This window comes from Trachurus japonicus, chromosome 9 (assembly GCF_045865225.1).
Source record: "Trachurus japonicus isolate A0001 chromosome 9, Traja_1.0".
Taxonomy (NCBI): domain Eukaryota; kingdom Metazoa; phylum Chordata; class Actinopteri; order Carangiformes; family Carangidae; genus Trachurus; species Trachurus japonicus.
Window position 1 is genome coordinate 20,571,405 of NC_140915.1, and position 13,890 is coordinate 20,585,294.

The 13,890-nt window shown below is 41.6% G+C and overlaps 1 protein-coding gene across 1 annotated transcript in view; it reads left to right on the top strand.

The window, feature by feature from the left end:
* The window catches only part of oxct1a (3-oxoacid CoA transferase 1a), a 41,620-nt gene that overhangs the window by 7,594 nt on the left and 20,136 nt on the right, over positions 1-13,890 (top strand). The window contains exons 6-9 of the mRNA XM_085786492.1: positions 577-683; positions 1,055-1,115; positions 13,062-13,169; positions 13,582-13,696. Of these exons, the coding sequence (XP_085642618.1) occupies positions 577-683; positions 1,055-1,115; positions 13,062-13,169; positions 13,582-13,696 (391 nt within the window). The remainder of the gene's footprint in view (positions 1-576; positions 684-1,054; positions 1,116-13,061; positions 13,170-13,581; positions 13,697-13,890) is intronic.

The following is a 13,890-nucleotide window of genomic DNA, read 5'->3' on the forward strand; positions in this document are numbered from 1 at the left end:
AAACTAATCATTGGCTCCATGGCACAGTAAAGTTTTGTTTGCATGTACGGCAGATAGTTTTCTAGACCTGTGACAGCCTCCCCTGCTAGGTAAATTTCCAGTGGTCTTTACCCTGTAATAGGGCCCTGGAGTTAGTTCCCATGATGCTTTGTGCTTTTTTGTTAAAAAAACAGCTTTTCTTTACAGTTGAAGATGCATGAATTGATGGGCAGGCACACATTTGAATGTATGTTCTGAGTTCACTGACAGCACGGCACTGAACTCAGAACATACATTCACATGACACATATTTGGACTAGAGAGAACTTGTGTTGTGTTGTTATGAATGTTTTCAAATGAAAGTTACACATTGTTTTACAGCTACAAACCCAAAGTAACTGCATTTGAATAATGAGAAAGCATATAAATATATATAATAAAGTTTTACGTAGACATAGTCACACAGTGTGCAATAATGACTAATCTAGATCTGAACTTGAGTATTTAGGCCAAATGAAAATGAAAACAGGTCACCATGTTCAGCCTTGACTGTGTGCAGTGTAACTTAGAATTGAACTGTGTTGTCATTGTGCACAGGTACAAGAGTTCGGCGGCAGGCACTACATCATGGAAAAGGCCATCACTGGAGACTTTGCACTGATTAAAGCATGGAAGGCCGACAGGGCTGGAAACATTGTTTTCAGGTATCTGCTAAACTTACAGAGCAAATGAAGAGATTTGATGATAACGATGCACTAAATAAGAATCTATGTAGTGAACACACGTCACTAAAACACAAATCTGCTATTGTGGAAATACCATTAATATTTATGTTAAGGATTTAGTGTAATCATCTCAACAATCAGCATGAATCTGGTGTACATGAACAAGGGAAATTAGTAAATGTAGTACAGTCTTTCTCCAGAAGGGAGCAGTGTCCTCCAGTAAACTACAAGCTATACCTGCTGGTAGACATTGGATATCACAGTGAGAGTTTATGAGTTGTTTGTAGTTTAAATATTCCCTTGGCTGAAATTTGTTTTAACATCATATCTTTGTTGCTCTTCCCTGCCAGGAAAACTGCCAGGAACTTCAATCAGCCCATGTGCAAAGCAGCTAAAACCACTATCGTTGAGGTACGCATTTCTAACACCACCATCCTGCCTTATTAATGGCTGTCTGGAGTTTGTCTTTTCACATAAAATGTATCAGAGCAGTCACCGTCTCAAAATCTACGCTTCACCTTTCTTTTAATAGTTTTCATACATTATGCAGACTCTTATTTTCTGTGAGTTTTGCTCCTCTACTACCCAACCAAGTACAAAGGTTGAATTTGCCTATCTACCAACTAAAATCACTCCCCTACTCGCAAACATCTACAAATGTGGTAGTTAGTTGGTAGAGCAAAAAAAAAAGAAAATACTGTCATCTTTTCAAATGGACCTAAACACCCTCAAAGGACACTATGTGGATAGTAGGCTATTCCTTCTTTTCTTTCTTTTTGTTACACTCAAGGTCGAAATTGGCCTCCTGCAGGTGAAAGGCCAGGTATCTTATGGTTGTGGGCTGAAAAGATCACCTTGTATTGAATTATAGTTGTTCTCCTGAGCATAATATTATTAATGGACTTGTATTTCTGAGCTTTTTAACCTTCAGTTGTAAGCCCAGAAATGGAGCGAGCATGTCCTGCCATCTCTGTGCTGGCTGTGTCATACCTCGTTACATTCTGTCTGTCTGGTTACTCACCTATCTGGCATTTGACAGTGCAGAAATGTGATAGCTCATCTTTTCCTTGTGTGTGTGTGTGTGTACGCGTGTGTGTACACATGTCTCCATCTCCCTCTCTCTACCCTTCTAACAAACAGCTTCACACCTCCTATATAGACAGCATTTGATTCAGAGAGCAGCAGGGAGAAAAACTGCGTGTGAAAACCATAAAACGTAGGCGCTGTCTGAAAATAAATCAGTAGCAAAGGGTCTCTCATAAATCTACAAAGCACATTTTCAATTATTCCACGGTGGCTGGATTTGGGATTTAGTCTGATTAGGAACGTCTGGGACGAAATGGGGAGTGTAATTCTTTTGACTATAGAGCTGTTGTAGAAGCTTTATGGTCAATACATCGTTAAAGTCTGGTTCATAGTGGTAAGTAGTGCAGATATTATGTTTTAGGACAGCTGCATTCTGCACACACCCCAATTGAAAGAACCACGAAATTCAACAGTTTGACATCAAGCCAAACCCTGTGCATGTGGTGATAGCATCCCCGATACCAAAGATGAATTATTTACAATCGGTGATACGGTCCAATAGAAAGTGCCCTGTTTTTTCGACAATGTTAATGAGACAAATTGCTCTGACGACAGTGAGTCTCTGTGTGACGTCTGCTGGAGTTGTGATGTAGATGGTAGTGAAATGAATGATAATACAGCCCTGCTTAGAGAGCTGAGATGCAAGCATAATTGGTTGGATTTAATATTGAACTTGTGTGCCTCAGCCTTTCTGCAGCAGAGTCATCTGCTCAAGGTGTTTTTGATAAGTGCAGAGGATGAAACGATTGTTTAAAGGGCATAGAGACTCAGGAACTGTTTGTCACAGATAGGTGCGATTAATTTTTCTTTTTCTTTTTTTTTTTTTTAATTTTCACGGTGTTGTGGAATTTCTGCTTCCCTAGAGCAGAGGCATGATAAAAAAGAGAGAGCAGGAATGATATGACAAGTCAAAAGCGATAGATCCCACAGTATCACAAGCTTTGAGGATGCACCTGACATACTTTAGCTAACAAGGTCTGAAGAGCGTTCTGAACACAAACAGCCGCTCAGAGATTCAGAAATAATTGCTTGACTTAATTATTCAAACAAGGACACAGTGTGTATGCAGTCAGTTATAATGGAGTCCCAGACATAGGTGTGTGTAGCCTAAAGAAATCTTCTTACAAATGACCCATTTATGAAAATAATTAATGTCCCATCTCCATCAATTAACCTCACCCAAAGCACGCTCCACAACCTGATAGAAATGACATTATTTTGAGCAAGGGAAGCTCTGCATTTGCATCTGAACCTAAATGAATCCAATTTAAATGCGATTTGATGTTCCCTTCCAGGCGCTAAAACCAGACTGTGTCAAACAACTGTGTCAGTTTCAGCCCAGTCTTTGACGATTTTGTATTTCACTGCTTGCCTGTCATGTCCTAATAGCAAATAGTGCACTCAGACGCTTGTCATCTACATTTCAACTAAATGGTTCTGTCCGGTGGGGCATTCATTAGGGTGTGTTGCAGTCTGACAGATGACATCAGACAGCGTTTTCAAATGTTGAATAGGAATAGAATACACTCTCGGTTATTTGTCTTTTGAACTGCATTTTGAAAGTATGACATCAAACATGAGCTCTTGTCTGAATTAGTATTCATCCCCTTCACATTCATCATATGGAATAATCTTCTTACCTTAAATGCATATTTAATAAAATAGTATTTTAATTAAGTGTTCAGATGAACAGGTAGGTGTGGTGGAAAACTTGGCATCCCGTTATAACTGTCTGCCTGTCTGCTTTATGGTAGGGAACATAGGAGCTTTATCTATGACAGGTCTACAGTACTTATTGGTGACAATAAAGTGATAAGCCTGTATTGCAGCCCCCATTAAGAACCCTTTATCCCTGATAGTGAGGCAATTACCGTCTCGGAAAATGAATGTGTCTTTAGGATTCAGTCCACGTTCAGTCATAAATCTGCTAATGTCCTGTCAATATTGACCCTGTTGTCTTGGGTAACATTTAAGGCAGGGAAATGAACCAATGGACGGTGTTTCTTTCTTCTTCTTTTTTTTCCCTTTAAAGCTATTCATTTAACTCTCAGCTTGGCAGGCCAGTGTGGGCCAAGGTCTTAGAGGAACATACAGTATTGCACAGTAAACTGCCTACATCAACTCGACCAAATTTCTTGCTCTGTGGCTTTTACACAGCCAGGTAGACTCAAATTGTTCCAGGGCTAAGCCTCTTATCAAGCAACAAAAAATGTCAGGACACTGTGGCAAGAAACTGACTGAAAATTGGGCAATATAGTGGTGATGCACGTCTCTGTTTAACTCAAAGAACAGAAACCTAGGCAGCTATTATAACAACATCAACATAACTGGGTTGCTTAGATTCAATCATTAAGGTTGATATAACCTCTGTCACTCAATGCAGTCATCATTTAATGCTAAAGCTATGCATGCTTGAAGGCATAATTAAACAGTTGAGTTTTATCAAAATATATCCCTGTACAGTTGTCATGCAGAGGTAAATTTAGGTGTAGAGACTTAAACTGTTGTCTGCTGTAAAGTTGAAAATGTTAGGTTTGTAGGTTGTGGGGTTGATTCATCAGCCATGCTTGGATTCAGTCCACAATAGATTAGTTTTAATCTGTGTCTTTGCAGTAGTTCATCTGAATCTAAAAGTGCACTCCCTATTCGAGTCAAAGGAACTCCTAAGTATCCATTAGTACAAGTATGTTTCCTGACATTGTTTTTATTGACAGAGAAAGTTCATGAAAAGCTGGTGAGCTTCCCTTTGACACATCACTAAAGCTCATAAACTCCTGAATAACATTGTGTTTAGCCAACCCGCTCCTTTTCTATTTTTATTTTTTGGGGGGCTTTTTTGCCTTTTTTAATGGACAGGATAGTAGAGAGAGAGAGACAGGAAATGGGAGGCATAGGATTGGTCCGCTCAACGTGGGATTCGAACCTGGGCTGCAGTGAGGACTATAGCCTCAACACATGGGGCGGGTCCATCCATCCATTGTCCGCCGCTTATCCGAGTCCGGGTCGCGGGGGCAGCAGTCGGAGCAGGGATCCCCAGACTTCCCTCTCCCCGGACACTTCCTCCAGCTCTTCCGGGGGGACCCCAAGGCGTTCCCAGGCCAGCCGAGTGACGTAGTCACTCCAGCGTGTCCTGGGTCTTCCTCGGGGCCTCCTCCCGGTGGGACATGCCCGGAACACCTCACGAGGGAGGCGTCCAGGGGGCATCCTATACAGGTGCCCGAGCCACCTCAGCTGGCTCCTCTCGATGTGGAGGAGCAGCGGCTCTACTCCGAGCTCCTCCCGGGTGACAGAGCTCCTCACCCTATCTCTAAGGGAGCGCCCCGCCACCCTGCGGAGGAAACTCATTTCGGCCGCTTGTATCCGGGATCCAGTTCTTTCGGTCATGACCCAGAGTTCATGACCATAGGTGAGGGTGGGAACGTAGATCGACCGGTAAATCGAGAGCTTTGCCTTTCGGCTCAGCTCCTTCTTCACCACGACGGACCGATACAATGACCGCATTACTGCGGCCGCCGCACCGATCCGCCTGTCGATCTCGCGCTCCGTTCTCCCCTCACTCGTGAACAAGACCCCAAGATACTTAAACTCCTCCACCTGAGGCAGGAACTCTCCCCCGACCTGGAGGGTGCAAGCCACCTTTTTCCGGTCGAGAACCATGGCCTCGGACATGGGGCGGGTGCTCTACCAAACACCGCTCCAACCCGCTCCTCTTTAATGCTTATTTACCTGGACTTGAAATTTAAACTGAACTGGCTGTGATGACATTATTCTATGAAAGGCACATTCAATTGAAATATTTACACACTTACTTAAACTGTCCGTCATCAAAGGATCCATTTTAATTTGAATTGTGAATTTCTGAACTCCCTCATCTTGAATGTGTATATAATGCAAAACATATCACTGAGGCACTAACGGACGTTAGGAATGTAGCCTGGTTGACTCAGCGTTTGTTAGACGTAACTGGGAAGGAAATTCAAATCTTCACATCTCCCTATATTCTGTCAATAACACTGCAATTGATGCCTACCAGCTCCACTTCACATCTACAATGTTCAGGAAAAGTGAATTTGCGCTTTGTAATACACATTGTTACATTCTGCTAAACATTATACCACGGCAGGTCCTTGGTAAATGTCCTGTTTTTAACATTAAACTGAGCTGTCACTGCTGCTGATAGTGGTCAGGTCAGTGGCCCCCAGTGAATCATTGTCATCCCTGTCCCAGTTGTTCTAATACATAAATCTTACCCGGTAGGAGCGGTGTCAGAAAACGAGAGATAACATTAAAGCACTTCGAGAATTACCAGATCATCACCAGCTCCTGCCATGGTTGCTAGGCAACCAAACCTGACTATTCAATTGTTGAATGTTCCCCGGTATCCAGCTGGTCCAGTTATTCCCTTATGGCAGGTACAGTGAAAGGCCCCAGAGCATTGTGGGATACATTACAACAAAGACTGAATAAAAGCAGTGGTTTTTGTTGTTGTTGTTCGACCATCAGTCACAGTAAATGACTCAACTGTATTCTGTTACTGTGGCAATGCAATGTAGTAGTGTGGGTGTCTGTGTGCACAACCCAACCAGTCAGGCATGAACTGAATGAATGTATTTATAAGTGTGTTTTGTTCTTTTGACCAGGCTGGAGGTCTAATTGGATACAAATGACCCCAGTATACTCAGGGGTTTCAGCAGCAGCCTTCTATTTGCATCTCTGTTCAAACAAAACAACAAAGCAGTGAAGCTTTAAACAGTGTATTGTTTTGTTTCTTAGATGGAATTACTGTTGTTAAAAAAAATTAATAAATAAAGGAAAAGCTTAACTCCTGTAGGCGTTGGTAATGTTCTAATTTTCTTTACTCTAATGTTTGGTCTTGGATTGATAGGTGTTGGCGCCAACTATTTATTCTTCTTTGTGCCACATAATACCGCCTTTGCTCATTGCTGGAATTTCAGTTATTTATTAAGCCAATGTTTTTCATGCCTTGTTGAGTTTTCTCGCCTTGCTCTTGACTTGTGCCCTCATCTAACTCCATTACTCAAGCTACTGTTGGCAAATAATTATACATCCACTAATTTTCCCCATCATTTCCTGCCTAAAGAGGTTTATGAATAAGCTATTGTGTGCAATGAATGCCATTGTTTCTGTCTGGATTTTTCAAAATTTGTAGTGAAGGGTGCTGTGGGTACAGACATGGTCTAAGTGATTCCCTTTCCAGCCCTTCTTTGGCTCTGCATCATTGTGTTACAAAAGTTAATGCAGAAGGATTCAGAGAGAGTATCTCTACTAGCAAGAACGTCCTCAATATAGTGCCACTATTATGACTTTGAGCTGAAACCTTTCCAGAGTAAATACTAAAAAGTAGTAATTGCACGGCTGGTTTGGCTTTTTACACTCAAATAATGTGTGTATACTCATTTGTATGCATATAGGGAGAAAAATACATCAATGACACTAGTAGCATTAATGTTGTAGTTACAAATACATTTAGTAGACACTTTTGAGATGTGAGAGATCATACATAAATTCATGAAGTGGTGACCATATGTGATCGAGGTTGGTGACATTCATTTATTGTAGCTTTGAAAGATCCAGATGCAATCCAAGAGGTCATGAATAAACCCATGAAATCTAGTAAGCTCACTGACAAGAATGGGTCGAGAAATATTTCTAATATCTCAAAGTTTCCTTTACCTCTCGAGGTCAATTATTTTAAATCATATAGATCAGATAATATTCTACATTTGTGTGTCAGTTCTCTTGAACTAAACTGGAATGTCCATTCTTATTATGGCAGTAGTGAATACATGTGTGCAAACATGAGATCCATATTCACATAGTGAGTTGAATGTAATTCTTTCCTGCCTGAATTCAGTCTCAAGTTTCACATTGAGCTGAACTTCAAACGTCTCTTCCCAAGTATAATAGGATATACTGAGCATTTTGGATGTGTCCAATCTTAAATGTAGCATCACATACTCTGACATTGACTTGTCAAGGACTTAAGACGGGCTGGCATGGACTTATACTCAAGTGCCAGGCTGACATTGACTCTTATGACTGATGCTAAAGCCGATGACGCACTCTGGCGCTAAGGTTTAATAAGCAGCTGTGGGTCACCGTGGGTTGAACAGAGAGACTGAAAAGGAGACAGAGAGACGTGGAAAGGGAGCGGAAAGGGACCACAGATTTGCTGAACATATGCACAAAGCGAACATTTGAAATGGTAAATTTGCATATTATACATTCTGACTCTAAGTTCAAAGTTCCCTGATGACAGCCTGTCATCTGAATCTGAAGCACACTGCTTCTTTGAGGCTTGTGTGTGCTTTGAAATGTAAACATTACCATTTGAGCCGGGCGTGAAGTCCATCCCGGCTGCTTTAGTGTGTGCAGTATGACTTGAAGAAAAAAATATTTTTAGTTCTTGTATTTTTGTTAGGGTTTGCGCTGGCTGGCTGTCTCCCATTTTCTGGATACCATAAAGGCTCTCATAGACGAGGCAGGCTTCCACAGAGAGGAAACAGATTGCTCATGTTGTCAGTATTCTGGGTTAGAAGATAAAGCCGGAGCTGAGCCCCGAAAGTGGCAGCAGAGCATGGCCAAGTGCCCGCACTCAAACACACTCTCACAAACACACACTGGGAGGAAGATGGAGAGGCTATAAATACACAGGGTAATGAGAGTGTGGTGTCGCTGTCATCCTCATGCTCTGTCGCCTGTAGCTACACCATCTCCTCCTCCTGGATGTCGCATTTTGGTTCGTGCGCAAACACACACACAACCCAAACAAAATAAGGACATGATGGATTATAAGATCAGGTAACTCTATAATTAAGGTATTAGCTACTGAAGCTTGCCAGTAATATCCCAGTTAATCAAGGTGTTAAATCAATCTGGTTTGATATTAAAAATAGAAATTTGAGATTGATAAATCTGTAGGCTGAGCTGAAGCAGATTTATCAAAGAAATTTCTGCTTCAGTAGTGGTTCAGCCACAGCATGGACATGCAAGTCCAAAATATCCAAACAACTACTTTTCAGATTGCCTTGAAATTAGCTGCAGACATTTATGGTCACTTGGGAGAAAATTCCCCATAATTTCAATGATGCCCAGAATTTACCTGTTATACCACCACCAGGACAGATTTCCAGTAGCCTACAATATTTGCCAAAAGTGTTAAAAAAGTAAATAGTTCTTCTCAAGGGAGAAAAAATAAGCAAAGCAGTAATATTTTCCACCAAAATTAACAACTATAGGTGGGGAATTTACGTAAATGTGGGTAAACTTGCTTAATAAAAGCAGATTGACCTATTTTCCACTGCCAGTTGAGTTTGCCACTCTGAGGACACACACCTGCAAGTAGCAATGTCATCACATCTACTTACAGAACGCGCACACAATGAAGAAGAGACAGAGCAAGCTGCTTATCATGGTGCAAATTGGTAAAACAGATATGTCTCAGTCCTGGATGGGAGTTTCTGTAGACATGTCGAAGTCGCTGCTTGAGATACTGTAGTGGTTGTGTATTTTTTAAAACTTTCATCCCCTTAAGCAGTGTAGCCTGTGTTTTCCTAGTTTAACAGCACCCTGCTGGACAGGTGGCAGGTGTGTTTACAGTGTTTGTGCTCTGAGAGATGTTACAGCAGCAAAAGGGTGCAAATTAGCAGGATTACCTGGGTGTTGTGTTTACATTAGTGCTGATTGCATCTCTTCCATTGCCTACAAAAGTTCAATGTTAGCGGATCCTCACCAGTGGAAAAGGGGTATGTTGATATTGTTTGTCCACAAGATACAGTGAATGATCTGACTTTAAAATTATACGATGTTCTTCATTCATTCAGGGTGTAATGAACATTGTTTCTAGTTCTAGTTGTTGATGGTTTATTCTAGGAATGTGGCATCATTGTGCACCAATCGGTTTGAGATTAACAATATTTGACAAATCTCACAGCCTAAAAAAGCACACACTTGAAAAGAAAACACTTGTTGTTTCCCCAGAGGGCACTTTGGTTCCCTCTATCCTCTTGCCAGCTCACTTCATGCCGCGCTCTGCTCTCATTGATGTGAAAATTGTTTTACAGATACGGGAATATCAATGCGTGTGTTCCTGAGCATGCGCCTGCTCGCTCGCTCCACACACCTGCTCATTTGCGTGCGTGTCTATGTGTTATTCTTGTGTGCTTTTTATTATTTTGTTTTAATGCTTTATCCCTCCTCGTCCGTTGAACCTTCTGTCTGAACTACATCTGAGCCATGGTGCAGCCGGGGCACATCACCTAGATGAAAGGATCCAAGGCTTTTTTATGTGCACAACACATTTAAATTGTATGAGCTTGTTATTGTGCTGTGACTTAGCTTTGGAAGGCTAATTGAAAACTGAGCTGAATACAGGTTTGTTTGCATGTGTGAAAGACCAATGGACAGACATGGAGAAACCTGTCTGAGGTCTGATAACTGCTTTTTCTGTTGTCGTTTTTTTGGTGGCACTCTTATTTTGATAGATGAGACAAAATAAGGGATATACACTATTAATTAAATTAATTCAGCTGAAGAAATTCATGCGACTAAATATTTGCGGTTTTAAAATGTGGTGTGAGCAATCTTGCTTGATGAAGACGTCTCTGGAAATCATTTTCATAAAAGACAGATCAAGCCCCCGGAGAAAGATGTGGGTGGATGTGTGGGGGACTGCTGTATCGGTTCTCTTGCGCTACCAATCTCATCCTGCATGGCCTCATTTTCAGTGCGGCGCATCAGAGATTCACCATAACCCAACCTAGAGAACCAGAAAAAGAGTCTAAAATCACTTTATGGCCCTGAGTGGCCCCAGCTCGCCACAGACCAAAGCCTGCGTAGCCATGACAACGCTAAGATGGGATCCACTCTTAGCCATTGACTCCTCTCAGTCAGCGCTGAGTGCTGAGGGAGGAAGTGGAGATAAAGAGAGATTCAATTCAATTTGCTCTGAACGGCTGCTTGCCCCTCATGTACATGGAATAAGTAGGTTACACTCTGAGCCACACAGGAGTGAAGCACAGAAAAGTAGACGAGAGGGCGAGAATTACGTTGTCATGCTTAAGTCCCCCTTTGAGCCCCAGAGTGATGTGATCATAACTATGGGGCTTTGTTGCTCTCTCTCCCCCTTTAATTTTTTATCATCTCAAGGGCTTTTCCCTTCAGGAAGCTTGTCTGGGGAGAAAGAAATAGCACCTCTTACCGCCGTCTCTGATGCAATAATGGGAAAGTTCTCTCTGCTCGCTGTTGATCCTTTCCCAGTTTGATTCTTATATTTACTCAAAATCTCAAGGTCCACTGTATTTAATAACACAATCCGTTGTTTACATGGCATCCAGTGCATTCAGAAAGCGTCATACTTGGTTGTGTTGCATGCTTCAATTGTTTGAATTCAGCTCAGAGAAAGGATTGCGCCGAGGTCTGGCAAAGTCTACAAAACAATTTGTGCTGCATCGAAGGTTCCCAACAGCACAGTGGCCTTAAATGGAAGAAACTTTGAACCACCAGGACTCTTCCTAGAGTTGGCCGTCCAGCCAAGCTCGGCAATCGAGGGAGAAGGGAGAAACTTCCAGAAGGATGACCATCGCTTCAGCACTCCGCTGATCTGGGATTTATGGCGGAGTTGCCAGACAAAAATTCTCAGAGTGTGAAAAACAATAAACCACCTACAAGACTCTCAGACTGTGAGAAATGAGATTCTCTGGTCTGATTCTAAGTGCGGGGAAAAACAGGCATCACGCATCACCTGCCCAGTACCATCCCAACAACATCCCAGTGGATGTGAAAATGGCTCTCCCCTCAGCCTGGGATGATCTGCACAGAAGGATGGCTGAAAATGGACAAATCCAGGTGTACCAAGCTCGTCACCTTATACTCAAGATGACAAAACTGAGTAAAGGGACTTGAGACTATATATACGCTGACATTTCAGTTTTCTCCTTATAATCAGTTTGCAAAAAATCAAAAATTCTGATTTGGCTTATTGAGTGTTAGGTAGATGTTGTTGTTGTTGTTGTTTTAAATTATTATTATATTGGCATAAGGCTGACAAATATAAAATAAGTGAATGAGTGTGAATGCTTTCTTAATGCACTGTATAAATTTTAGGAGCCCGAGAGCCCGAGCAGGCTAAAAATGGTCCTGCTGAAATGAGTGGAGCCCACACATGCTGCACAACTCCTGAAACACCTGTATAGTGGAGGCTGCAGGCTCAGTTTATAGCAGTTCCTCAGGAGTGGATGTGTTACCTAAGGAGGAGGCAGCAGGTGCACTTGTGGAGGGATCTCTATCCCAGTCATGTTGACCCAACTCTGCTTAAATCAATAGCCCATCTGTGTCTTGTTAGTCAGACAGAAATAACCCCTTATGTACACTGTTCCTCTGCTGCTGGACACTTTCTACACAAAGGTGATGCACTTTTGTCTCAGAGCCAGGAATATTTTTTGTTTGATAGCCAAGACACATACATTTCTTATTACCCTTCCATATTAGATATAATTGTAATTTAAGTGTTATGATAGTGTATATAGACAACATTATTCTCCACATTTATAGCAGCTCCACTGAGATCGTGAGACCGAACTTTTGGAATAGACTTATAAATAATGTAAAGAAAATACATGTAGCTGTACATTGTGCACCTCCATAGGGGAATAAAAAGTCAAAGTATGTTTTGACCTCTCTGTTTGGTATGACAAATATCCTCCCAACACCAATACAATCTCCTCCACAAACCCCTACTCTCCATCACCTTTGATCCAAGGATCAAGCTACGTCCCATGGGATTTAGAGTGTCAGATGATGCCCTTCTGTTTTCAGACAGCCAAGCTGGCTTTGGGTACACAGACAGCTTTTGCTACACTCACTGGATTTGCTAAAAGAATAAATGTGACCACTTATCCCATAAATATTAAGCCTTTTATTTTTTTACTGTGAAAGACATGACAGGAGCAACTCTCAACCCACTGAATTCATAACTGAAGAATAAAATCTGGTGCTTCTCTGTTGTTAGAGAATAGTCTTTTAAAAGTGCTCTTCAAGGTTATACAATGGCATTAACCTGCAGAATGGCAAAAAAAAATCAACTGGTCTTTATCGCTTAATCTTTTATATTTCATAGCTGGGTAGGCAGAGGTTATTTCCTGGTCATGTAATTACATCTGTGCATGGTTTTCTTATCTGAACTTTAATCTCGAGGGTCGTGAGACATTTTATAGGCGAAGGTGGAGTTCATCGCTCTGTCTGTCTGTGTAGGTGGAGGAGGTGGTGGATGTCGGGACCTTTGCTGAAGAGGACATCCACATACCCAGCATCTATGTCCATAGGGTTGTCAAGGGAGCCAGCTATGAGAAAAGGATTGAGGTACAAATGAAGACCTCTAAGGATTTGTATTTATATATAAAAGGCATGAAATGGCATGTGGTATTCACACATTAATTCTCAAATATCTGGATTATGACGTTCCATTAACACGTAGTTGAATTGTTCAATCAATCAATCAATCTTCATTTATAGAGCACCTTTCATACATGGAAATGCAACACAAAGTGCTTTACACTTAAAGGCAATACATAATTAATCCTGTAACCATAAAGTGCAGAGATAAAACACTTTATGATTTAGCAGTTCTGACATGGTTTAAGCTGTACCACTGTCCAGAAACGCACATATTTGTTCTTGTCCATACTTGTCTTTGTACTTGGCTAGAAATAGCGTCTCAGGAAGCTGTCTTTCTTTTCCTCATGTATCTCTCTGTATCTCTGCTTGGTTTCAGAAACGCACTGTAAAGAAAGGCCAGGAACAGAAGCCCAAACCAAAGAAGGACTCTGATATTGTTCGGGAAAGAATCATTCGTCGTGCTGCTCTGGAGTTCCAGGATGGGATGTATGGTATCCTTTGAAAGAAAGAACACAAGCAGCCAGCAGTGATATAATAATACCTCCTTTTTCAATTACCACAAGTAAAACCAAATCAGCCTGTACCCGAAGATGAATGAAAACTGTGCCCTGGCTTCCTTTCCTTTACAGCATAATGAATAATTGTTGCCTTTGCACCAGTTGATTGAATTGGCAAATTATGCCCA